This window comes from Cetorhinus maximus, chromosome 22, assembly GCF_964194155.1.
Source record: "Cetorhinus maximus chromosome 22, sCetMax3.hap1.1, whole genome shotgun sequence".
In the NCBI taxonomy this organism is placed as follows: Eukaryota; Metazoa; Chordata; class Chondrichthyes; order Lamniformes; family Cetorhinidae; genus Cetorhinus; species Cetorhinus maximus.
The window spans coordinates 5,720,816-5,748,801 of record NC_135900.1 but is presented as its reverse complement, the minus strand read 5'-3'; the positions used below and the strand labels follow the sequence as shown (position 1 = coordinate 5,748,801).

Genomic DNA, 27,986 nt, shown 5'->3' with positions numbered 1-27,986 from the left:
CTCATTATTCTCAAAGGAATGGTTAGTTTGCATGCCCCAATTTTTTATTTCATGGGATGTGGGCATCACTGGCAAGGCCAGCATTCGTTGCCCATCCCTAATTCCCAGAAGGGAAAAACAGTAAAAACTGGGAAGTAAGAATACTGGTCCAGAATGGTGTTGTATACCTTAAAATGGAACGCCTGTACAACTGGGAAATAAGAGTACTGGTCCGAACTGTCTTTTCCGTCTGGGCTGTCATCCAACTGAGTGGCTTCTAGGCTATTTAGGAGTAAAACACATTGCTGTGAATCGGGAGTCACATTTAGTTCAGACCAGCTGTCATGAAAATATAATAATTCTCATAATATTACTGTGATTTATTATAAAGGTAGGTTAATAGTGGGGTTTGGATAGCTTCTGTGTGTGTGTGTGTGTCTGTGTGGGAGTTAATTGAATTAGAGACAGCTGGTCTGGAGGTCATCAAAAAGAAGCCAGGTTTGAAATGCTAAATACGTAAACATAGCTAATGTTTTAGAATGTGAGGTGTAAGGAAAATTTGCATTTTTAGATAAACCAGAGTAGTTTGAATTTCAAAGAGATGGGAAGATGTTACACCTAGCCAGGAGAAGCTAAGCCAAAAAAGTGTGTTTATTTTTCCCAGAGGTTGCTGGTAATATGAGCACTGTGAAAGATTTATATTATGAGAAAGGTAAAGTTCCAAAGACATATCGGAACAATGTAAATTGCATTAAAAAGGAGAAACATGTATAAAGGAGGCGAGGCTATGTGTAAGAGGTGAAGTAATTCTAAGATCTAACTTGTGTGAAAAGCCTGCAGCCTGTGTGTGTCAAGTTGCCGTCTACAGGAACTGAAGCTGAGAAAGCTCATTTTGAAACTCACTGTCCAGGGTATTGTGTTGTTTTGCCTGGGTCTGTTTAAATCTATTTGTTTTTCACTGTTGTCTTAACAGAGGTGTAACTGGGGGTCAGATTAATCAGGGGTTTTAGGAGTTATTATGGTAGTAATTTGTAGACCTATGTATGTGCTTGAAATCTTTTCTTTTGTTAATAAATGTTTAATTTAGGTTTCTAAAAGCCTCTGAAGTCATGGCAGTCTTATTGCTTCTGAATTCCGGGCAAGCATCTCGAAATAAAATACAAATTGCAAAACAGTTGTGACTGTGTGATCAAGTTTCCCTCGTGGATTTGATCCGCTTGGCACACATCATCTGCCACATCATAATATCAGGCAAGGATGGCAGATTTCCTTCCCTAAAGGGACATTAGTGAACCAGATGGGTTTTACAGCCATCAATGATAGTTTCATGGCCAACATTACTGACACTAGCTTTCAATTCCAGATTTTATTAATTGAATCTAAATTCCACCAGCTGCTGTTGGGGGATTTGAACACATGTCCCCAGAAGATGAGGATGGGCCTGGGGATTCCTACTTCTGTGCCATTATCACTAGAGTATTGCGTGCAGTTCTGGAATCCGCATTATAGGAAGGATGTGATTGCACTAGAGAGAGTGCAGAGGAGATTTACCAGGATGTTGCCTGGGCTGGAGAGTTTTAGTTATGCGGAGAGATTGGATAGACTGGGGTTATTTTCCCTGGAGCAGAGGAGATTGAGGGGGCACATGATTGAGGTGTATAAAATTATGAGGGGCATAGATGAGGTAGACAGGAAGGAACTTTTCCCCTTGGTGGAGGGATCAATAACCAGGAGACATAGATTTAAGGTAAGGGGCAGGAGGTTTAGAGGGGATGTGAGGAAGAATTTTTTCACCCAAAGGGTGTTGGGAATCTGGAACTCACTGCCTGAAAGGGTGGTAGAGGCAGAAACCCTCATAACATCTAAGAAGTATTTGGGTGTGCACTTGCGATGCCATGGCATACAAGGCTATGGGCCTAGTGCTGGAAAATGGGATTAGAATAGTTAGGTACTTGTTTGACCAGCGCAGATGGACCGAAGGGCCTTTTTCCATGCTCTAGACCTCTATGACTCTAGGACACTATGCTGCCATCACCCCCAGTGGGCGAAGTTCCTTCTTGCATTATATGAACACAGGCATGTGGCACAAAAGCACTAAGTGTTTCGTGTAACAAAATAACTTCGCAAATTCTGTCCTCGGACATTCATTTTTGAATGATACCCTTAGGGCGGAATTTTGTCCTTGGTGGGCGGGTTCGGCCGGGGGTGGGTGGGGGCGGTCGGGAAGCTGACCGCTGCCCACAATCGACACCGCACCGCGATTTCACGCCAGCAGGCCAATTAAGGCCTGCCCAGTGTGAAACGCATGCGGCAGTGCTGAGCGCTGCCTGTGGGGAGGGGAGGTGGGGGGGGGGGGGGGGGGGAGAGTAGGAGGACAAGTGAGCTGAGCATGAACTTCAGGCACGCGCACGAGCGAGCGCTGCATAATCTCCCTGAGGCACAGCGCTGCTTCAGGGAGATGAAGAGAAATGAAAAAAGATAATAAAGAAAATAAAAATGTAAAAATAAATGTAATGAATGTAAAATAAAAGCATGAGCAGGGACATGTCGTTAATGAAAAATTAAAGTCCTTATTTTATTTTCATTTGCTTTTGGAAACCTCATCCCGCCCCCTGGATGACGTTTCCAAAAAAAATACAAAGGCCGCTTGGCCTGCCCTCTGCCAACCGTTAGGTGGCGAAAACTTTACATTAATTGATTACTTAATGACCTTAATGACCTTAACAAGCCTTTTAATTATCGGTTGGCGCAATGCCAGCTCTGGCACGCGCCCACCGGACAAACCATCGCGCGACTGCGCATTGACGTCGGCACGCTCAGCTGATGTCAACGCGCGTCATGTCACGCTCGAGCTGGGCCGGCGTGTGCCTGCCCCGCCCCGAGCGAAAAGTTCTGCCCTTATTCTCTGGTCCTGGTCCTGGTCCTTCCTTTAATTCCGATCTCAGCCAACCAACAGGAGTTCGTCACAGCAGCACCAATCCTGACTGGTCAGGTATGTCTCCGGAATGAATCCGTCGAGTTGCTCACTTCAGATCAGTCCTGTTGTTCGGTTGAGTTTTCCGACGCTGAGCGTTCGCAAGCGGAATGACGCGGCTAAGGGGAATTCGGAACCTCGACTGTATTGGGATCGCATTCCAGCATTGCACGGATCCACTGATCTCCCAGAGCTCCCTCGATGAATTCCTGCTGGCTGATGACAGCTGGAAAGATAAATAGACAAATTTCTATCCTAAGGCTCCTTAAAGTCCACACGTCACAACCCTGGCCCTCAGGCCTAGTTCCTGCTCGCTGGTGACCCTATTGGATAAACGCTGCAGTTACCTGGCTCCACTTGCCTGGATGAGTGCAGACCCACCTTGACAGCGCCTCCCAAACCCGCAACCTCTACCACCTGGAAGGGCAAGGGCAGCAGACGGACGGGAACACCATAGTGTGGCTTTCAAAAGGGAATTGGATAAGCAACTGAAGGAAAAATATTGCAGGGATAGGGAAAGGGTTGGGGAGGGGGACCGGTTGAATTATAATCGCAGAGAGCCCAACCTGAATGCTGAATGGCCTCATTCTGCACTCTAACCATTCTGTGATTCTATTCCGTGATTATACCATCTCTCCAAGTTCCTCTTCAATTCACACACACACCAACCTGACTTGGACATGTATTGCCGTGCCTTCATCGACAGGATGTGGGGAGCAGGGGTTTTTGTTAATGAGCTCAAGTGTAGAGAGGGTTGAAGGTGGGAGGCCCAGTTAGGGGATCATCAGAATCATTGAGTCTGGAGGCTACAGAAGCTACAGGGCTGAGGGTATTGGTGAGAAAATTAGCGTGAACAAGGCATTGGCTTCCTTCAATCTGTAACTCTACCTTAAATGATCCAAACAAGTCTCCAATGTATTGTGAGTGTAGCTAATTCATCATTAGCAAAGCTTGTAAAGCAGATGGGACGTGCCGCAATTTTAATTTACACACTCAGTGGCCAAGCAATAAGGCTAAAGGCAGGGATAGGGGAAGAGACAGGGGTTTTGGCTAATTGGATAGCTCATTCGAAGGGCTAGGACAGTCATGATGGGATGAATGGCCCCTTTCCATGCTGTATGATTCCGTGGTTCTTGGAAAAGCAATGCGATAACTTCAACTTTGCACAGGCCTGTCTCGCTCACCATCTCTGTCTTTGTCCAGTCGGATGAATATCCTGTTGGTACATTCTTCCGCAGTCTGTGGGTCAACTTCTGTCAGCGAAGCAGCCAAACTCATTTTATATATCGTCTGAATAGAGGAATAGAAAGGAAACTACATTATAAACGCGAGTTAAATACTCTATGGGTCAATATAACAACTAAATTAGTTTATATGAAACATTGGTTGGAATTTTCTGCTCCCTCCGGCAGTGGGGATTGTGGTGGGCAGGGGCACTAAACTAGGCATGATGGAAAATGTTAGTTTTCCACCGGTGTATAATTAGTTTGGAATTTTGTTCTTGTGAACTTAAAGACAGGTTAAAGCGAGTCGAGTTTCCCACTGATCTGCATCGGGAACCACATTTGCATTTAGTGGATAGTTAGAACAGTCTGTTTCGCGGCTGTATATAACTGGTGTGCACCTGGCGAGCTTCACTTCATCAACTTCGAGGTGCATAGGTATAGCTTTCACCTACCTTTAAGAGTGCCGCTGTGAGAATTTGGCTGCCTGCATCACAGGCAAGTCCAAGGCTGGACAGGGGAGGCAGGATGACAGAGGAAGGGAGAGAGTGTCTTAGAGGGTGGGGTCTGCGGCGTCGATGGTGGGGCCCTGGAGGGAAGAGTCTGGGTACGGGTGGTAGGATGGAACAGTCACAGTCAGCGGTGGGGGGCGTGGGGTGTGGTAGGGTGGCAAGCTCAGGGTGTGGCTCCGACAGGTGATGATGGAACATGTCTGAAAAGTTACACGTTGCATTTTTTCTCAAGGCTCCACTTGACAACACAGTTGCTCTGTACGTGTGTGAATCCTTGAAGTGGGAGGAGGCTCTTTTCAGGTGGGTGGAGTTCAAGGTCAGCACAAGTGGCCGACCAAAGGGACACCCCAATAATTATGAGGCAACTTGGATGTTGAAGACGCTCACTTGTGTTCCCCTCTCTGTGGTGAAGCCACACGGCAGCAGGTTTGTTCCTGACTCATGGGCCTCATAACTTTGAGGTTCTAGCAAGTTCTGGAGCTGCCGTTCATTCTGTGTCATTTGCCATCGGCTGCAGTCAGAGGCAGAGGGAGGGAGTTAGATGCCTCCAAAGGGCATGACTGGAGGAGGGCAGCCAACTCACGACTCCAAGCCTCCGGCCTCCTGGGTGAATGGTCATGGCTGACAAGGGATCATTCAGTTAGTCTTTCTGTGTTGCCAAGGCAATGGTCTCTCTATAGAGTCTCAAGGGCAATGGAGATAAGCGGAAAAGTGTTTGCGTGAGGCTTCTTGCACTTTGCTCTTTGACCAGGGTGATGAGAGCTATGTCTCTATGTGCAGTTATGTATGAATGGGGGGGTGGGGGAAACACCCATCTCAGGTCCTCCAGGATGTCCTTTACCCGGAAAGAGTGGGTGGGGGTGCCAGGTCTAGATGGAGGTCAGATGAAAGGCTTGCCTGCTGGCTTTGAGGTGGAAGGAAACCTGTAGAGGACATGCTCGTGAAATGTATCGCTTCAATTTGTTCACACAGCCACTGAGGCATCAATGATGCAGGCTGCAGGCAACCCTGCCTTGGTAATGGCTCTCATCCAGATGAGGAATTGGAGGGCCCGTTGCCGGCTGGTATAAGGCCAGGAGGAGCAAGGCCTGAGCAGCAAGAGGCCTCTAGAAGGTCAAGAAGCTGGCGAACATGGACAACTGCAATGGCAGGCATTGGCCCGGCCGTGGGTGTATCGCTGGCGGGGTACTTATCTAGAGATGAGTGAAAGGCAATGCTGGAGGGTGCCCCCACATGTCCCGGGTTGTGGCTGCTCGTATCTGCCCGCTTCTCCAGTACGAGCTGCCACAAGGGCTCTGGGGGAGCAACGCGGGACCTCCTGGCCCGCCGCGAGTGAAGGTCTGTCCGGGTGCCCTTTAAATATGTCGCCAGGACCCTTGGTGCCCATGAGGAGACATCTTGCCCACCCCGCCATGAAATTTGCTGAGACCCTCGCTCATGCGTAATCAATGAGCTGAAAAGTGGGAGATTGGGCGTGTTCCCCCCGGCTCCGCCACCCAGCGGAAATCAGGCCGACTATTCCGCCCGCGACCGAGCTTAGTCTCCAGAGCAGAAAATTCCGTCCATTATCTTTCTGAAAGGAGGTTTTCCTGCTTCTAGAATTTGCTCTATTATTACAGTATAACCAAAGCCTTGGAATATTTGCAGCCTGTCCTCGTTGACAAGATTCAGATGCTGATCTTCCATATTGTCAGCTTGCCTCTGGTGACAGTCTTGGCTGTGAATCAGAATGGTTCCGGGTTCAAATTGCAGTCCAGGATTGAACACTATTGGAGGTGCAGCCCTAGGGAAAGTAGATATGAAAACTACAGCTCCTGTTTATCTACTCAGGTGGATGTTGAAAGGTCCACCCCTCCCTCAGCTGGTGAATCAATATTCCTCCATGTTGAAAACCAATTGGAAGAAACATTGAAGGTGGTAAGGGCACAGGGTGGTGGGGAATTTCAATGTCCAACACCAAGAGTGGCTCAAATAAAGACAGAAAATGCTTGAAAAAACTCAGCAGGTCTGGCAGCATCAGTGTAGAGAGAAACAGAGTTAAAGTTTCAAGCCCATACGAGATGAAGAGAGGCAGAAATGAGATGGATTTTATACTGTTTAAAGAGGGGGTGGAGCAGGTGGAAGAGAATAGAAGGTCGGGGAGAGGTGAGAGCTCAGGAGAGATTTAACAAAAATGTCATGGACACAAGACAAAAGGAATTGGAATGGTGGTGTTAAAGACTGATGAAGTTGCTGATAGTGGTAAGATAGTAGAATGTGTTAATAGCTGTGTAGTCACTATACTCTCTGACCTTCCCCTCTCTGGTGCTGAATGTTCCATACTCAGCGAAGGACTCAGTTTCATCCCCTTACGCCCTCAGCTCAATGAATTTCGGGCTCGGCACAATGCTGAACTCTTCTTCCATCGTCTTCGTCTCTGTGCTCACTTCTTTGGGCAGGAGTGCTCCCCCCATTCAACAGATCCTTTCACTCTCCAGTAATCTCCCTCCACCTGGACCCCTCCCTCTGGCCTCTTACCTGCTCTTGGTCTTTTCATTGAGAACCATGGGCGTGACATAGGCCATCTCAATTTCTCTGCTCCTCTCACCCACTCCAACCTGTCTCCTTCTGAACTTGCTGCACTCCGTTCTCTCAGGTCCAACCCTGACTTTAATGCTGCCAGAACCTGCTGAGTTTGTACAACGTGTTCTGTTTTTATTTCAGATTTCCAGCATCAGCAGTATTTTGCTTTTATATCACTAAAAGTGGCTGAGTAGCACCACTACTGACTGGCTGGCCGAGTCCTAATGGACATAGCTGCTAGGCTGGGTCTGCAGCATGTAGTATTATGGTGTTCAGGACTGAAAGGGTTAAAGTGGGACTGGGGAAACAGCACCACCCACATAATGATGTAAAGGGAGTCACATGACTGTTGGAAGTCTGAATGGAGATAGCTCATGTCTTGGACTGAAGCCGCCTACTGTCTTGTATATCTGTACATCGTTATATTCTACAATCAATAGTTACTGTTCAGACCCAATGCCTTTGAACCTCTTCCTTAGACAACAACAGAAAACATACAACATGGTGGCAGCAGGTGAAGGATACTGAAATCTCTGAAAATAAAATTACAGTCTGGCCTGAAACAACACGCCAGACGTGAAGACTTTGAAGAAACAGTTGGAATTCACCAGAAAACCTTCACAACAGATGTGGGCGCTGAAGGGCAGTGAATAATTCAGCTATGCAGCTCAAGAAGGACTCCACTTAGCATGTGTGTTGGGGAAGGAAACAGTTAAAGGAATTCAATTGCTAGTTATTAGTTAACATCCTAAGTGCCCATTTAGTTGTACAAAAGGAATAACAGCTGAGACAAGTTCTCACCGTAGAGAGTTTTGGGGACTGAAATAAAACTCTACCTGAAAGAGTCAGTCTTGGTCTCGGTTTTATTGGCTAATAGCTATTGGAGCTTAACAGTGCCAACGGAGGATGGTTGCTGTTTGTAAGTAAAAAGATTGGAAACTAAGCTTTCTTTGGACAAAGACTGTATTTGGAGGTATTTAAGAGCAGGGTAGTTTTGACTGAATCAAAATGTAGAGTGCTGGGGTGTGATTACCCACCAATGTCTTCTGAGCATCAACGATATGACCAATGGGAAAATGAAGTAACCACACCGACACAGGTTACATCCTTGCCAAAGGGAAAGCAGGGGATGGCCTTGGCACTTAGGCTACCGTATGAAAGCAAAATAAGATGCAAAATATTTTCGGAGTTTGAGCCTGAGCATTTGGATGCAGGTGAAGGTTTGGAAATGTTATTAGATTTTATGGATAAGATCTATCAGAAGGATGACTTGTTATGTGCTCATGAGGTGTGGTCAGATTTTGACAAATTTAGGAAGTTGGAGGATAGTTCCATAGAAGATTACATAATGGAATTCAGTAGACTATGTGCAGATTGAAAAAATTCCACCTGGAAATTCCCCAAACAGGGCGGGTATTTAAGATACTAGACAGTGCCAGAGTATCGAATATGGACAGGCTTCTCGCTCTAACAGGAGTTAAGTTTGCAGAAGGACTCACTCACACTGCTAGAACGGATGTCAGCAGCTCTTAAAAACAAGAATTCCTCGGAAAACATTCCATTCCGGCTGCGTTCATGGCACAGATGAGCCATTCATTGCTGAGACAGAAAATGGAAGGTACAATGTTAATGGGATGGCGAAATCGTTTAGAAACAGGACACAAACATCCGTACGCAAGGAGATTTGTAACCAGAAACAATGGGTACAGGACCACCTTGGACAATTGTGACAGGAGAAGAGAATTGAGGAATCGCAATGAATGAACCCCAGAAATGCCCAGGATGTGGTCAATCGCTGTTGTAGTTACCATTCAAAATACTATTATGCAATGAACTGTCCTAAAGGATATAAAGTGCTCGAAGTTAAACATGAGACACAAGACTCAGAAGCAGGAGATGGAGATATTGACCAAAGAGAGGGCATTGTATTAGTTACAAAACATTTCAGCCCGGTGATGAATATCTCGGTGGTAGAGTCCTTCAAATGTGCGGCGCTACTTAGCGGATGCACGTCTACAGTCTGTGGAATAGACTGGTTAAAATGCTAAACAAAAACAGAATTACCTGGAAAAACTCAGCAGGTCTGGCAGCATCGGTGGAGAAGAAAAGAGTTGACGTTTCGAGTCCAACATGACCCTTCCATGTGGACTCGAAACGTCAACTCTTTTCTTCTCCGCCGATGCTGCCAGACCTGCTGAGTTTTTCCAGGTAATTCTGTTTTTGTTTTGTATTTCCAGCATCCGCAGTAGCTTTTTGGTTAAAATGCTACCTGGACTCCTTAAATGACAAGGACTAGAATAAGGGTAAGGAACTTGAGAGTTCGACCAGTTTTAGATTTGGAGATGATAATACCTTAAAATCTTTAAAAAGGGTAGTGATTCCCTATAAGATAGCTGGAGTCAATCGTTTCATTAGCACGGATGTAGTGTCTAGCGAAAAACCATTACCGTTGAGCAGACCATCAATGAAGAAAGCTCAGATAAAGCTGGACATGGAGAACGACAAGGCCATTGTATTTGGAAAACCTGTGGATTTGCAATTTATGTAATCTGGACACTATTGTATTCCTTTAATGAAACCTAACTTTACTACTAAGGAGATTAAAGAAGCACCAGAGGATAGGAATTTGGAAGGCAAAAAGCAAATTGTGTTAAAACTTTATCGGCATTTCACCCACCCTTCTTCGCAAAGACTAAAAATGTTGCTAAGGGACGCAGGAATAAGGGATGGAGAGTACACTAAACGTATAGAGGAGATAAGCGATAGATGTGATATTATGTGAGAAATACAGAAGGACACCGTCACGGCCGATAGTGAGTCTACCTTTACCGAGGGATTTTAGCAAAGTTGTGGTGATGGATTTAAAGGTGTGGGATTAAAAAAAGAACATTTTTATTTTACATTTCGTGGATTTGGCCACAAGGTCGACAATCCTACTCAGTAAAGAAAAGAAAATAATTGTGGATCAGGTAATGGCGAAGTGGATAGGGACCGGATTGGGACCACCAGCGAAATTCCTCACTGATAATATGGGGGAATTTGCTCATGGGCGAGTTCTGGGATATGTGCGAAAACATGAATATAATCGTTATGAATACCACAGCTGAAAGCCCCTTTAGTAACGGAGTGTGTGAAAGTAATCACACAGTTATAGATGAGATGCTTCGTAAAATATTGGCAGATAAACCAAACTGTAAATTAACATCAGCTCCAGCATGGGCTGTCCATGCCAAGAATTCACTGCTGACGGTTGGGGTTTACAGTCCATATAAGTTGGTTTTTGGTAGAAATCCAAAAATTCCTTCAGTCCTGAGTGATCATCCCCCAGCTTGAGAGGGAACTACGATTAGCTCTACCTTTTCTGAGCATTTAAATGCACCACTACACATGGGTAGAAGAGTGTTCCTTAAAGCCCAAGTTTCAGAGAATTCGGTGAGCTCTAAGGCACAATATACGACCATCGGAAACTATTTTCAATCAAGGAGACAAGGTAGGCTATAAGAGAGAAGGACTTAATGAGTGGAAAGGCCCAGGAAAGATTGTAGGTAAAGATGGTGAAATGGTCATTTTTCAGCATGGGAACCAGACTCATCAAGGTTTGTTGGCGCAGATTACATATTTGCAGGTCTGAAAAGGGTTGTAGGAAGTGATGAGGAACCATGTACTTCTCACACCTATATGTTGCATGGTTAAGGACCAGGTTGCTGAGGTTGACAGGGTGTCTGAAGATGGAGACAGTAGTTCTGACGAGATGAAGCGATTTGTCCCAGAGGACAACTGCCAAAAGCTGGCACTAAAGGTACATATTTGCCAGAAGGGGCCGGCCAATGGTGGGATGCGACGATTGTAGGTAGGGCAGGGAAGGCCCCTGGAAAATATAAAAACTGGATAAATGTACGAGATAAAGGACAGGAAGTTTAGGCCTATGGATTGGGAACATGAAGTACAAAAATGGAAGGCACGGAAATGTAGCATCAGACAGTGGGTCTGGGAGTGAACATGCCTCTAGGAAGAGATCGCAAACTGTTGAAAGAACACCTATAAATGGGAGAGGGAGATCAAACAGTGACTGTCCGGAGCGCGATAGAAAGCAGGATAGAGGGCAGGATAGAGGACAGGATAGAGGGAGTAGCTTAACAAGGTCAAGGAATATGACACAGACTGGTAATGCTACAAGGAGCGGAAGCCCATGTGATTGAGAAGTCTTAGTGGCTTCAAACAAATTAGACGATAAATTAATAAAGGAAGCCAAACAGCAAGAACTACTTTGTTGGAAAGAATTTGGGGTATACACAGAGGTGCCAGATAGGGGACAACCAGCTCTATCTCATGGATGGATATGCACGGAAAAGGTGCTTCCTGATGGGACTTATAAAGCTAAAGCCAGGCTAGTGGCATGAGGGTTTGAAGAAAAATTGGGTTACCGGGATATAAGGGTAGATTCACCTACGGCAGGGAAAGTTATGCTGAAGATCTTTTTAGCTCTATTAGCTACAAATGCTTTGGAATGTAAGTCCATTGGTATTAAAGCTGCTTCTTTTGCAGGGACACTAACTTCAAAGGGAAGTTTTTCTCTGTCCACCAAAAGAGGTGCCAAATGCAGAAGGGACACTGTGGAGGTTAAATAAATATGTATCCGCTTTATATGATGCCGCCAGAGTTTGGCATTTCTCGCTGAGGTCAGTTTTGTTAAAGTTGGGCTGTCTTCAGTCGGAAGCAGACCCGGCAATGTTTTATTGGCACCATGGAGGGAAACTTGTAAGCATCTTTATGATGCATGTAGACAATTTTTTGTGGGCTGGTAGTAGTGAATTTGAAACAATTGTCATTAACGGGCTCAGATTGGAATTTAAAATTGGAAGTCAGGCTTCTGGTGTATTTAAATATATTGGATTGGAAATCAGGCAGAGTGGATCACACGTCCTTTTACATCAGCAATCCTACTTAGAGAACATCAATCCCATTGCAATTAGACATGGTAGGGCCAACAAGAAAGATACAACAGCTTCTGAAATGGAAAAAGGGGAACTCCGAAGTCTAATTGGGAAACTCAGTAGGCTAGGTAAACAAACAAGGCCAGACCTCAGTTTTGACGTTTTGGAATTGAGCACTAAAATGAACAATCCCAGGGTTGAAGAAATCATTCGGGCAAAGAAAACACGGACAAAATTAAAAATGGAGCAGTGTGTTTTGAAATTCCCACCTTTGGGTGATGTTAGAAAAATGAAATTGATTGCATTTAGTGATGTGTCTTATGCAAATCTATGTGATGGATTTTCGAGTGCAAGAGGATTATATTTCTCATGGAGAAAAAAGGTAAATGTTGCCCTTTGACACGGGAATCTAAAAAGATGTGAAGAGTTGTAAAAGTACGTTAGCAGCGGAGACTCTCGCCCTTGTTGAGGCAGTAGAGATGGATATTCTTTATAGAACCATAGAAAAGTTACAGCACAGAAGGAGGCCATTCGGCCCATCTTGTCCATGCCAGCCCGAGGACACCCAGGTGCCCTTTCTAATCCCACCTTCCTGCACCTGACCCATAGCCCTGCAGTTTACAGCACTTAAGGCGCAGATCCAGGTACTTTTTAAAAGAGTTTAAAGTTTCTGCCTCTACCACCAACTTGGGCAGTGAATTCCAGACACCCACTACCCTCTGCGTAAAAAAGTTCTTCCTCATGGCCCCCCTACACTTTCTGCCACTTATCTTGAATCTATGTCCCCTGGTTCTAGAATTCTCCACCAAGGGAAACAATTTAATCCTGTCCACTCTATCTATTCCCCTCATAATTTTGTACACCTCAATCAAGTCACCTCTCAGCCTTCTTTGTTCCAGGGAAAATAACCCCAACCTATCCAATCTCTCCTCGTAGCTACACTTTTCTAACTATGGCAACATTCTTGTAAACCTATCAAAGATACTGGCAGAAATTTTGAATGGCAAAGGAGCGGTATCGATAGAATATTTTATAGGAAACAAGTCACTTTGTGAGAATGTTCACTCGATGATGTGCATTAACGAGAAGAGATTGCGAATTGACATCGCAAGCTTAAAACGGATGCTCGAGAATAAGGAGATTGCCAAGATCAAATGGATTGATAGCGGCTACCAATTATCTGACTGCTTCACTAAAAGAGGAGCGAGTTCCAAGAAGTTATTGGAGATCCTCAAAGAGGGACGCATTTTTCTTTAAGAAGATAACAAAGGAATTCTCCTTCTGTGTGGACATACCTATACAAGTGTTGTTATTTTTTTCCAAGGAGGGGGAATAAGGTGAATTTATTGAATGAAAAATATATATTGATGCTTCTTGTTCTTATAATTATTTTTTGTGATTATATAAACTTAAGGGTTACTTACTTTCTTTTTAAGAAGAGAGGAATCTGTTAGGGAAGGAAACGGTTAAATTAATTCAATGGTTAATTATTAGTTAACAACCCAAGTACCCATTTGGTTGCATAAAAGGGATAACAGGTGAGACAAGGTCTCACTGTAGAGAGTTATAGGGACTAGAAATAAAACTCTATCCGAAGGAGTCAGCCTTGGTCTCGGTCTTTACTGCCAAACAGCTACTGGAGCTTAACGTGGAGGGTCTGTTGCAAATTACGGTCAAAGGCAGAGTCGAAGGACCTAGCGATGAACAAGCATCTGCAGCATTTTGCTTTTATTTTGATGGTCGAGGAAGGTTGAGTAAACTTTTAAAAAGGCTTTGAAGTAAGGTTCCATCACCAGGCAGTACTGGCAGACCATTAATTAGAAAGAGTGTCGCTGGAGAAAACCCCACTGCCTGGGTCCAGAATCGGCGACATGACGTGATGACTATGCGGACAAAAAAAAAAGGAACAGATTTGGAAAATGAGCGACTTAATTTGATCCTCCAGCAACAGCAAAGTAACGAACTGGCCATAACAATCCTTCTAGTGATTTTTCTTGAAAATCGGAGAAGTTTTAAAACAGCTCAGTAACCACAGCGGGTACCCCCAAAAACTCCGAGCAGCGTGGGAAAACTCGATTGTTGCTGCGCCACCTTTAAAAAAAAAATTGTAACGCAAACCTTTCCTGAGCTGAAAATAGCTTCGGATTCGAAATGGACTCTGCCAGGGCGATCAGGGCAGACGGAAGGACCAGACCAGACACAGAATTGGGCATTATGGAGGAGGAGGTTTTTAAGATACAGGATTGCATCAGGGTTAAATTAAAGAAAAAAAACAGAGGCTGAACAGGTGAATACATTTTGTATTCAATTGGTGCAATTGCTAAAGATGTGATAGCCAGGCAATGTACTAATGAATCACCTGACATGTTTGAAGAGGCCATAAAATCCTTTTGACAGCTATTTTTACCTCTGAAGTAACAGCGTTTTGGAAAGAGCAAAATTTAATGAGTCCAAAAGCCTGGAGAACTGAAGAACACTTCCATCAATGATTTGTATCGATTGGCTGAAGGCTGTGAATATGATGGTCTTAAGTCTGAGCAGGAACAAGACTGAATAGTAGTTAGGGTAACTGACAATATCGGTTTTGGTCTATTTCAATCCAAAGAAGATCTAACTTTGGAGAAGGTGATGCAGATTGTTAGACAAATCAAAGCAAGTCCATCTTGAGAGGCAAAGGTAAACCATGGTATGGAGCGCCTCCAATGACAGTACATCTCATTAAACAACAAAATGGCAAAGATACTCCAAGGCAAAGAAGGCCATATGCAAACAAAACTCAAGATGGCAGTAGACCATGCCAATGCTGTGGTGCCAAAAAGACTCTCAGGCGTAAACCATGCCTTGCAACCATGGCAGAATGCTTCCATGTAAAATCTGTGACACTTTGGGGAAATGTGCAGATCGAAGACCTCTAAACATACAGAGGATCACCGGTGAATCTTTGCACAAAAAGCTATCAATGAAATAGAAGAGCTACCACAAAACGGAGAACAACAATGCTTCCTAGGCGAGATCAAAGATTTCTGGAATGCTGACGTATACGTCAATGGGCGCATCATGAATTTGAAGTTGGACACTGGTGGCCAGCGTGACCGTCCTGTCCGATTAAAGAATCATGGCTACAAAACCTCTGGCTGTAGACAGCAGACACACTGTTACATGGCTAGGGAAGAATCCAACACCAGTTGCTTCAAGAACTGCTCCAATATGGGAACAAGCAACAAGCAGATACTGGAGATGCAATATGGGATTTGTAACCAAGACTTCTCTCTCTTGAACAGAGATGCCTGTGCTGCCCTTAAACTCACCAAAACCACAGAAGATGTCAAGGAACTGACAGTCATTGAGTATACGCAATTGGAAACCCTCAAACCTTCCAACAGCGCTGATGAATTCGACTGGGACTTCTTCAGTGCAGAATTACCAAACACACTTTGCTAAGGCAGATAACCCAGCTCCCTCCCAAAAAGATGACGATAACCTTCTTCAGTCGGACCTGCTGGATCAACGAGTACCTGAGTGTGACAATGACTCTTCATCGCTCGGTGAGTCGTTAGAGAGGATTGTACTCAAACCCCAGGAGATAGGAGGTGTTGCTCAAATCCAGTGTTCATCTGTTAACATTGACCCCTCAGTAACGGCATCCGCCAGAACTGGTGGCCCTTTGCGACAAGCAGAGGTCCAACAACGAAGTGGAGGGGAAAAGCAAAGAGATGAAAAATAAGATCGCCCAGTTGCAGGAGAAAATACTACAGCTGGAAGAGGATACAATACTATATGTGCATGAGGAATTGAAAAAGGATAATGCAAAGATGCGAACATTGGGTGTCGAAGAAAGTTATAAGGAAGTGAAAGGAAAAGCACCAGAGCAGCCAGATGTACAAAGAGCCAATGTACTACTTAAAAGAGAAAAGACAGAAATAATGACGGTCAACTTTGAACTTCAAGCAAAGGCTGAACAACTTCAAGAAAAAGTATCTCGGGGACCACGATCCAGTGGTTCCCCAAGCCTTCAGGAATGAGGGGCTACACGGAGTCATCACTCTAAAGGCAACGCATGGTGGACAAAATCGTTAAAAAGAACCAGCATCAATGCATTAGACAAGGATCAGGAACATGGTCAATGCAAAGAAAGGGATAATCGCATGACATCCAACTATGAAAGGGAAATTATGGATAGGGAGAAGTCCAACAGCAAGGAGCAGAGGAAAAAGAACAAATGTGGAAACTCAAATAAACAAAACACCAAGTGCTGCGAATTCTACACAAAGAGATCCAAGTTAAGACTACTAACCCTCCAACCTTCAAAAGAACTGATCAGGGAGAGTCATGAAATGTCCAGACAGTTTAAAGCTGTAAAGTCAGAGACTTGAGAGGAGAAGAGGTAGCATGTAAATATTAATGTAAATATATTTGGATAAAAAGGTGGGGGGAGGTGTAGCATTAGGGTATTGAGGACTGAAAGGGTTAATGTGGGACTGGGGAAACAGTGCCCCCTCCCCTCCCCTCCCCCACAGGATTATATGAAGGAATTCACATGGCTGATAGTAGTTTGGTAGAAGTCTGAATGGAGATAGCTCACGTCTAGGACTGAAGAAGCCTATTGTCCTGTATATATGTACACAGTTATGTTCTATAATAGAGATTTTCCATATGTATAAACTTCTGAACCTCTTCCTTAGACAACAATATACAACATGGCAGGTGGTGAGGGAACCAAAAAAAGGGAAAAACCAATTTGACCTCATCCTCATGAATCTACCTGCCACAGTTGGATCTGCCCATGACCGTATTGGTAGGAGTGACCATGGCAAGGTCCTTTTGGAGACAAAGTCCCATCTTCGCATTGAGGATACCCTCCATGTTATGTGGCGCTATCACCGTGCTAAATGGGATCGATTTCGAACAGATCTAGCAACTTAAAACTGGGCAACCATGAGGCACTGTGGGCCATCACCATCAGAACAGTATTGAACCCACAATCTGTAACCTCATGGCCTGGCATATCCCTTGCCCTATCATTACCACCAAGCCATGGGGGTCAATGAAGAGAGCAGGAGGGAATGCCAGGAGCAGCACCAGGCATACCTAAAAAATGAGGTATCAACCTGGTGAAGCTACAACACAGGATTGCACACGTGCCAAACAGCAGAAGCAGCAAGTGATACACAGAGCTAATTGATCCCACAACCAACGGATCAGATCTAAGCTCTGCAGTCCTGCTGCATCCAGTCATGAATGCTGGTGGACAATTAAAGAACTAACAGCAGAAGGTGGTTCCACAAATATCCTCATCCTCCATGATGGGGGAGCCCAGCACATCAGCGCAAAAGACAAGGCTGAAGCACTTACAACCATCTTTAACTAGAAGTGCTGAGTGGGTGATTCATCTCAGCCTCCTCCTGAGGTCCCCGGCATCACAGATGCCAATTTGATTCATTCCACATGATACGAAGAAACGGCTGAAGGCACTGGATACTGCAAAGGCTATGGGCCCTGACAATATTCTGGCAATAGTACTGAAAACCTGTGCTTCAGAACTTGCTGTGCCCCTAGCCAAGCTGTTCAAGTGCAGCTACTGCACTGGCATCTACCTGGCAATGTGGAAAATTGCCCAGGTGTGTCCTGTACACAAAAAGCAGGACAAATCCAACCCGGCAATTACAGCCCCATCAGTCTACCTTCGATCATCAGCAACATGATGGAAGGGGTCATCAACAGTGCTATCAAGTCGCATTTGTTTAGCAATAACTTGCTCAATGATGCTCAATTTGGGTTCTGCCAGGGCCACTCAGTTCCTGACCTCATTACAGACCTCATTACAAACATGGTCAAAAGAGCTGAATTCCTGAGGTAAGGTGAGAGTGACTGCCCTTGACATCAAGGCCGCATTTGACCAAGTGTGGCATCAAGGAGCCCTAGCAAAACTGGAGTCAAAGGGAATCGGGGGAAAACACTCCACTGGTTGGAGTCATACCGAGCACAAAGGAAGATGGTTGTGGTTGTTGGAGGTCAATCATCTCAGTCCAGGGACATCACTGCAGGAGTTCCTCAGGGTAGTGTCCTAGACCCAACCATCTTCAGCTACTTCATCAATGACCTTCCTTCCATCATAAGGTCAGAAGTGGGGATGTTCGCTGATGATTGCACAATGTTCAGCACCATTCAGAACTCCTCAGATACTGAAGCAGTCCGTGCCTGAGTGCAGCAAGACCTGGACAACATTCAGGCTTGTGTTGATAAATGGCAAGTAATTAACTTTCATTGGTATCACCATCGCTGAATCCCCCACTATCAACATCCTGGAGGTTACTGCTGCCCAGAAACTGAACTAGACTAGCTATATAAAATCTGTGGCTACAAGAGCAGGTCAGAGGCTGGGAATTCTGTGACAAGTAACTCACCTCCTGACTTCCCAAAGCCTATCCATCATCTACAAGGCACAAGTCAGAAGTGTGATGGAATACTCTCCACTTGCCTGGATGAGTGTAGCTCCAACAACACTCAAGAAGCTTGACATCATCCTGGACAAAGCAACCCACTTCATTGGCACCCCACCCACCACCTTGAACATTCATTCCCTCCACCACCGACGCACAGTAGGAGCAGGGTGTACCATCTACAAGATGCACTGCAGCAACTCACCAAGTCTCCTTCGACAGCACCTTCCAAACCCGTGACCTCTACCACCTAGAAGGACAAGGGCAGCAGATAGATGGGAACATCACCACCTGGATGTTCCCCTCCAAGCTACTCACCATCCTGACTTGGAAATATATCGCCGTTCCTTCACTAAACTTTGACTAGCAGAACAGAAGCTGACCTGCATAATCTCCAGCATCTCCATGCGGCTAATTGTCCCGTCCTTATCCTTGTCATATAGTTTAAATGACCACTTCAGTTTTTCTTCAGGAGTGCCCTGTATCAACAGGCTGACCGCAGTGACATATTCATGGTAATCAACTGCCCCATCCTGCAACCACAAAAACAATATTCACTGTGTTTAGTCTGATCACATACTTCCAGATATAAGGAAAGAAAGCATTATGCATTCATATAGCAGATTTCACATCCCTAAACACCTTACAGCCATTGGAATAGTGTCATCACTGTTGTAGGAAACAGAGCCATGTTATGCACAGCAAGTTCCCATAAACAGCAATGAGATGAATGGCCAATTAATCTTTTGTTGGTGATGTTAATTGAGGGATAAATGTTGACCAAAATACTTGGGAGAACCCCTCCACTCTTGCTGTGAAATAATGAGTGTGTCAGGAAGGGAAAGACTGTACAAAACCTAAGACACCAGAAAATAAGGTTAGAGGTTGTGAAAATAATAAAAAAATATTATTTTCCTTATGAATGCACACAGCTTTCGCAACAAAGCGGATAGAATTAAACAAGTGCGATCAAATTGTCCTTACGGAGACAAGGCTGTAGGGTGACCAAGGCTGGGAACTGAATGTCCAAGGGTGTTTGGCATTTAGGAAAGATAGACAAAAAGGAAAAGGAGGTGGGGTAGCGCAGTTAATAAAGGATGGGATCAGTACATTAGTGAGAGAGGATCTTAGGTCGGAACATCAAGATGTAGAATCAGTTTGGATGGAGCTAAGAAACAGCAAGGGGCAGTGGCAGGTTTAAAGCTAGTGGGGCCCTGTGCCCCATTTCTGGGCCATCCCCTCCACGGGACTCAAAAGGTGAAGCCAACAAAATACACAAATCGATCAGTGCTTCTTCACTTGTTAAAAACGTGCCTGTGTGAATAATTACCTTGTTGAAATCCAAGCTTACCCCTTGTCTGAATGATGGTAAACATTGCGATGCGAGGTGAGCAAATATGGAGCTTGCTGACAAGAAAAGCCAAGGACAGATTATACATAGAGAGAGAGACAGAGTGTCTGCAGGTAGGAGAGAGAAGCTGACTAGGTGCCCACTCGAACATCAATATGACAGTCTGTTGGTATAATTTTGTTCAGAGATGGAGACAGCAGACTGCAGCCCTGCTCCGGCGCCAACAGTTCACTGAGGCAAAACAGCACTGACAACACACCTGTTACCTGGGAGACCTGAGAAACATTGCACTTTACTGAAATCTCACTGGAAAATCTCATAGACTCATAGACGTTTACAGCACAGAAGGAGGCCATTCGGCCCATCGTGTCGGTGTCAGTCAACAAAGAGCTGACTACACTAATCCCATTTTCCAGCGCTTGGCCCATAGCCCTGGAAGCTATGGCAATGCAAGTGAATATCTAAATACGTCTTAAATATTATGAGAGTTTCTGACTCGACTGACCTTTCAGGCAGTGAGTTCCAGGCTCCCACCACCCTCTGGGTGAAAACATTTCTCCTCAACTCCCCTCTTAGCCTTCTACCTCTTACCTTAAATCTATGCCCCCTGGTTATTGGCCCCTCTACTAATGACAGTGTCACTCAGTGAAAGACCAGGAGCTGCTGTTGTGGCTTCAGGCCGGCCCACGTGACAATAACTTAAATTAAAATCAAATTAAAAATTGGTTCAAGGCCGATGTTTAAACCTCTGTTTAAACCAAACTGGCCGAGGTCCTCTCCCCATTAAAGGTTGCTGATTATTAAGGGAGAATGGGAATGTGTGGCACAGGGCCCCAGGCTCTGGGACTTCCCAGCATCTTCCCCCTCACATCTGACCGTGGTCCGATTTCCAGTCCAGTTTCTGGTAACTCTCTGTGCTGGACATGATGTCTGGAGTGAGAGCCAAGGAATGATTCTGAAGATGTGACTGTGAAACCAGCTGATAAGATTGTAGCCCAGAGCTGTACCAGGTGAATCTGTCTCTATGTATTTCCTGTCATTGAGTCTAACTTGGCATTACTGAGGTAAGAAGCAAGCCGTAAGCAATATTTTGAACCACAATTCCCCCTGTCCTAGCGTGGTAGGCTGGTACTTTTAAAATCATCTCATAGTCATACCAAAATTTAAAGACTTGCATTTATATAGCACCTTTCACGGCCACCAGAAGTCCCAAAGCTGTACAGCCAATGAACTAGTGTTGAAGTGGGAATATGGGAAATGCCACAGCCAATTTGCACCCATTAAGCTGGCACAATGTGATAATGACCAGAATCTGTTTTGTGTGATGTTGATTGAGGGCTAAATATTGGCCAGGACACCAAGCGTAACTCACCTGCTCTTCTTTAAACTAGCCCTCATTGGGATCGTTTACATCCAAAGGTGGCATCTCTGACAGGTCAGCACTTCCCTGGAGTGTCTGCCTGGGTGGGAGTGGGACTTGAACCCACAACCGTCTGATCCCCGAGGCCAGACTGCTAGCATCGGGGCCACTGCTGACACCTTTAACCTGTGGCCCTGGCTATTCATTCAAACAACCAGTGAGTGAGCTCCCTACTTGCATTGGTGATCATGGGCTGAGGGGACCGGATGGTTCTGTAGTTCGCTTTCGTTGGGTAAAGCAAGTTGGCTCACCGTGTATCCCTCGCGGTCCGCTGTAGGCTTGTTAGCATGTGGCATGCCTCATATCGGAGAGATTGTTTTGGTGACATTAGAGGGATTTATCAAAAAAAAAGGGGAAATATAATAGTTGCAGCAACCTGGTTGGAAAAAGAGCAATTCCTAGCTATCTGTTAATATAATTTCTGAACATTTCAATCTCCTTTCAAACTTACTTTTCTAAGAATCATCTTTCTGGTGGAGTAGCAGAGTATTACTATTTACTTTGTGAAGGTTTGACAGAGACTGAGCCAGACCCGCTTTGTGAATGATTGTTTGTCAGTAAAGCGAGTGTATCTGAAATGTGTTTGCTTCGGGTTTGTTTTTGTAGCTGATCAGAGGCAGAGATGTTGCCTGGGTGCCTGTCATTCCCGTCACACACAGGACTCGGTCCCAAAAATAACCTGTTTACTCCGCACTTCCCTTTTTAACTTTGCAAATGCAGCATCAGTTCACATACCCGGTTTTGAGTGTTTTGAAACTCGTTCATTTTGGGGCCCCCTGTCGTTTGGAATCCCTGTGCCATGGTATGGAGTGCTTCATTGTAAATCCAGCCCTGAGCAAGGGGCAGCAAACATTGGTGGGAGTTGTTTATAGACCACCAAAACAGTAGTGGGTAATGTAGGGCTCTGTATAAATCAGGAAATCAGAGTTGCATGTAATAAGGTAATACAGCAATCACAAGGGACTTCAATCTACATATAAACTGGGTAAGCCTAATGCTGTGGAAGGTGAATTCCTGGAGTGCGTATGAGATGGTTTTCTAAAACAGCATGTCGAGGAACCAACTAGAGAATGGGCTAGTTTAGATCTAGCATTGTGCAATGAGAAAGGGCTAATTAATAATCTAATTGTAAAGGAGCCTCTAGGGAAGAGTGACCATAATATGTAGAATTTACATTGGGGCAGAATTTTCTGCCTGTCGGGCTGGGCGGGCCCGACTCAATCTCTGGCGGGCGGGGAGCCGATCCCCGCTGGAGAAGCGGGCCGTGCCGCCATTTCACGTGGGTGGGCCAATTAAGGCCCGCCCAGCGTGACGTCCGGCGGGAAGCGCTATGTGCTCCCTGTGGAGGGGGGAGGAGAGATTCCCTAAAAGTGAAAGTGCGCTCTTTTGCGCATGCGCACGAAAGAGCGCACATCTCCCTGAGGCTAAGTGCAGCCTCAGGGAGATCGCTTCCACGTTGAAAAATATTAAAAATAGAAAAAATAAATTCCCTAACATGTCCCCCTCATGTGACAATGTCACATGAGTTGGGACATGTCCATAATTTACATGACAACTTTATTAAACTTTTTAAATCCCTACATGAAACCTCATCCCGCCGCTGGATGAGGTTTCATGTTTTCTCTATTTGCCACCGGGGCTCCTGGCCGACCCGCCAACCTTAAGGTTGGACGGGCAGGTCCTTTAACTGTATAATTGATCCTGTCAATGGTCTCAGTTGGCCATTGACAGGTCGGCGGGCCCACAGCTGATTTTGCTGCACCCCCGCCTACCTGAAAATTTAAATGGGGCGGGATGACATCAGGGGTTCCGCCTGACATCATCCCATGTCATTTTACGTGTCGGCGAGCGGGCCCCGCCCCCAATCGCTGATGGCAAAATTCTGCCCATTAAGTTTGAAAGTGAGGTAGTTCAATCTGAAACTAGGGTATTTAATTTAAACAAAGGTGACTATGAATGCATGAGGGGCAGGTTGGCTGTGGTAGACTGGGAAGCTACATGAAAAGTTATGGCAGAAGACAGGCAATGGCTAACATTTAAAGAATTAATACATTGTTTATAACAAATCTACATTTCTTTGAGGCCCCAAAACCCAGTAGGAAATGTGATCCAACCTTTTCTAACAAGAGAAGTTAAAGATTGTAACAGATCAAAGGAAGATGCTTATAAAGTTGGCAAAAAAAAAAGTAGTAAGTGAGGATTGAGAGCATTTTAGAATTCAGCAGAGGACCAAGAAATAAAAAGTAGAATATGAAAGTAAAGTATTGAGAAACATAAAAGTGGATTGTAAAAGCTTCCGTAGGTATGTAAAAAGGAAAAGATTAGCAGAAACAAATGTTGGCACACTACAGGCAGAAACAGGAGAATTTATAATGGGGAATGAGGAAATGGCAAAGAAACTGAACAAATACTTGGTGTCCGTCTTCACGGAGGAAGATACAAAAAATCTCCCAGAGATACTAGAGAACCAAGGGGCCAGTGGGAACGAGGAGCTGAAAGAAATTAGTTATTAATAAAAAAAAAGTAATGCTGGAGAAATTAATGGGGCTGAAAGTTGCTAAATTCCCTGGACCTGATGACCTACATTCCAGAGTGTTGAAAGAGGTGGCTGCAGAGATAGTGGATGCATTGGTGATCATCTTTCAAAACTCTATAGATTCTGGAATGGAGCCTGTAGATTGGATGATAGCAAATATAACCTCATTAAGAAAGGAGAGAGAGAGAAAACGGAGAACTACAGATCTGTTAGCCTGGCATCAAATGCTAGAATCTATTATGAAGGATGTGACAACAGGATACTTAGAAAATAATGGTAGGATTGGGAAGAGCCAACAGTGATTTCTGAAAGGGAAATCATGTTTGACAGACCCGTGGGAGTTTTTTGAAGATGTAACTAACAGATTAGATAAGAGGAACCAGTGGATGTGATGTATTTGAAATTTCAGAAGGCTTTCAATATGGTCCCACATGGGAGGTTAGTGTGCAAAATTAAAGCACATGGGATTGGGGATAATATATTGGCGCGGATTGAGAATTTGTTAACAGACAGAAAACAGAGAGTAGGAATAGCCGGGTCATTCTCAGTGTGGCAGGCTGTGACTAGTGAGGTACTGTGAGGATCAGTGCTTGGACCCCTGATCTATTCACAATCTATATCAATAATTTGGATGAGGGAACCAACTGTAATATTTCCAAGTTTTCTGATGACACAAAACTGGTGGGAAAGTGAGTTCTGAGGAGGTTTCATGGAGATTTAGACAGATTAAGTGAGTGGCAGTTGGAATATAACATGGAAAAATGTGAAGCTATCCGCTTTGGGGGGAAAAACAGAAGTAAAGGCCAGGATTTCCCGGTCAGGATGGATCGCCAAATGCTAGTTAAGAGGCAGGTTTTAAAGAGCAAATTTTAAAGAGGGAGAGGTGTAGTGGGGAGGTGGAGAATTCAGGGAGGGAATCTCAGCGTTGCAGCCAATGATAAGGAGAATGCAGTGCGATGTGTGCAACAGTCCAACTTTGGAGGGGGTGCAGAGATCTCGGGGGATTGCAGCGCTGGAGGAGATTATGGAGACAGGGAGAGACAAGGTCATGGAGGGATCTGAAAACATGAGTGGGAATTTGAAAATCGAGGTGTTGCTTTACAGAGAGCCAGTGTAGGTCAGCAAGGAGAGGCAAGATGGGTCAATAGGATTTGGTGCAAGTTAGGATACAGGCATTAGAGCTTTAGATAATAATGGATGGTGGAAGTTGGAGGCTAGCCAGGTAAAGATTGGAATGGCTGAGTCCAGAGATAGCAAAAGCAGGAAAGAGGGCAACTTCACTCAAAACTGTTAAGTGTTCCATTGGAAAAGGGAGTGGGGTGCTGTGTTTAAAAACCCTTAGCAATATCAACACACGATACACAATGCACAGCCCAACATGTTCAGCAAGAGGTTTGAAATAAAACCAGAGGAGAAAGATCAAAACAGTCGGTGTTCATTTGTGTTACCAGGTTATCGTCCAGAGTCCTGAAGATCTGCTCGGCATATTCAGAAGATTTGGGACCCACTGTCCCATCGCAAAAGTGTCGCCTGAACTCATGAAGAGTGATAAGTCCACTGGGACATTCCTTGATGAATTTTCTGTAATAAGGCAATGCTTTTAAGTTAATGACCACAATATTTTGTATTATTCATTCATGGTTCAATAACTCTCTTCTTTCTGAGTCAGAAGGTTGTGTCTTCACAACAACAGAAATTTGCATTCACCTAGCACCTTTAATGTAGTAAAGTGTCCTAAGGTGTTTCACAGGAGGGCTATAAAGGTTTGACACCGAGCCACATAAGGTGACATTAGGGCAAGTGACCAAAAGCTTGATCAAAGAGATAGGTTCTAAGGAGTGTTATAAACCAGGGGAGAGAGTTAGAAGGGAGAGGTTTAGGGGGGGAATTCCAGAGCTTAGGGCCCAGGCAGCTGAAGACACGGTCGTCAATAGTGGGGCAATTAAAATTGAGGACGCTAAAGAGGCCAGAATTGGAGGAGTGCAGATACCTTGGAGGGTTGTGGGGCTGGAGGAGATTACAGGGATAGGGAGGGGAAAGGCCCTGAAGGGATTTGAAAATGGATAAGAGGTTTAAAGTCGAGGCATTTTTTGCCCTGGAGTCAATGTAGATCAAGGAGCACAGGAGTGTGAGTGAAAGGGAGTTGGTGCAAGTAAGGACACGGGCAACAGAGATTTGGATGATCTCTAGTTTACAGGAGGTAGAGGATGGGAGGACGGCCAGGAGTACACTGAAATGGTCAAGTCTAGAGGTACCAAAGGCATGGATGAGAGCTTCAGCAGCATATGACCAGAGACGAGGGAGGATGCTGGTGATATTTCAGTGATGGGAATAGGAGGGTCTGAGGGACGGTGTGGGTATGTTGTAGGAAGCTCATCTCGGGGTCAACTATGGGACCAGCAGAGATCCCCAGAGATGCGGAGACTTGAGCAGATAATGTAGGCTGGCCCTACCTGGGGTGCAGTACTGAGGGAGCTCTGCACTGATGGAGATACTGTCTTTCAGATTAGACGTCAAACTGAATGCACCTCCTATCATGCTTTGAGACTGCAGGCGCTGTGTGTAGCTTTACTCAAAAAAAGCAACTGCGACATGAGCTCTAAAAGCAGAACAGAAAGTGCCAGACACACTCAACTGGTCAAGGCAGCCAGTAGGGAGGCAACAGATATGTTACTGTACCAACTGAACTGAAATATTAACACATCTTTTGTCTCCACAGATGAGTATAAGTCTGCTTCCAGTGATTGCATCTGCTCTTTGAACACTCTTCCAATTTTAAGTCACCCTGAAGTTTATGAAAATAAAGTTTTGTTTAAAAAGGTATCAATTTTGCATAATTCTGATAAAGAACCAAAACACTGGAATACAGTACAAGGACAAAGTACTGTAGATGTGGGAAATCTGAAATAAAGCAGTAAACGCCTGTAGTGGACTGAAAACTGCAATCATGCATTTTGTCCATTTGAGGTTACCGTACACACATGTACCAGCAGAACGAGTTTTCCAGGAAGAGAATGATAAATAAAAAAAAGGACCCATGTTTAACAGCTCGTGCAACTCTAATTCTAAATGTCTCCGGCTGAATATGTAGCTGCTTCTGTCCCAAGAACTTCACAATTGCTGGGAGTACCCAGCAGGTCAGGCAGCACCTGCGCAGAGAGAACCAGAGTTAACGTTTGAGCTCGTCAACCAATTGGTTGGCAAGTCAATCAACCAGCACCATTTTCTCCTGTCGTGTGCAATGTTGCGATTGTTTGAAATTTGGAATTCTTGCATTTGTCCTGATGAGTGCAAGACGAAAATCTTCCACAACATGTCTCCCTTTTCAGCAACATTGAAGTTCCACACGACCAACCTCCTTTTGCCTGTTGCCCCGAAAGTCTTTAGTCAGTTCATCTTTCCTGCCTTTCGCTCTATCACAGAGCTTCCTTTTTGTTTGTTTCCCCTCTCCCTGCCTGGCTCAAAAAGCTGCGACATCTCTCTCCAAAACACTTTCAATTCTGAAGAGACTCACAGACCAGAAACGTCGGCCGGAGTTTCCGATCCCTCCGACCGGCGGGTGTTTTTTGCCGACCCCCCCCCACCCCACCCCCGGGTCCCGCCGAAGCGAATGGAGGATCGAGCGGACCGCCACGCCAGGCCCGGAAGATCCCGGCACGCGGCTCTGCTCCTCTCTCCGCCGATGCTGCCCGACCAGCCGACTATTTGCAGCATTTTCTGTTCCTATCACTGAGATACTGTCACCATGTTAAACGGCAGCGATTGTCCATGCCCCCGAATTACCAGATCCTTATTCGGCTAATTCCCGCACCCTGCGAGTTCTCAATTTCTTGCGAATTGCTAAAAACAGTAACAAATGCTTTCTGCGCCTCTCCCCCTCCCCCTCCCCCTCCCCCCATCCCGATATATCGATTGGGATCCTGCTTTGAACAATCGCCTAGGGCACATAGAGTTTGCTAACAGAGTGATGGGAAAGATTACCTGTACCACACGTGAAGTTCCATAACATAAGTGTCCTTTCTCTTCGCAGGGAGTACTGCAGTCTGGCCCATGTC

General features: G+C 45.1%; 1 protein-coding gene across 1 annotated transcript; it reads right to left on the bottom strand.

Annotated features, from left to right (window-relative positions):
* Positions 1-2,658: 2,658 nt before the first annotated feature.
* LOC144696340 (guanylyl cyclase inhibitory protein) lies at positions 2,659-27,983 on the bottom strand. Its single transcript, XM_078567559.1, has 5 exons — positions 27,913-27,983; positions 25,380-25,512; positions 19,008-19,157; positions 4,138-4,243; positions 2,659-3,179 (listed from the first exon to the last, which is right to left on the bottom strand). The coding sequence occupies exons 1-5, from the start codon at positions 27,981-27,983 to the stop codon at positions 3,073-3,075; spliced, it is 567 nt and encodes a 188-aa protein (XP_078423685.1). The 3' UTR covers positions 2,659-3,072.
* Between the last annotated feature and the right edge of the window lie 3 nt (positions 27,984-27,986).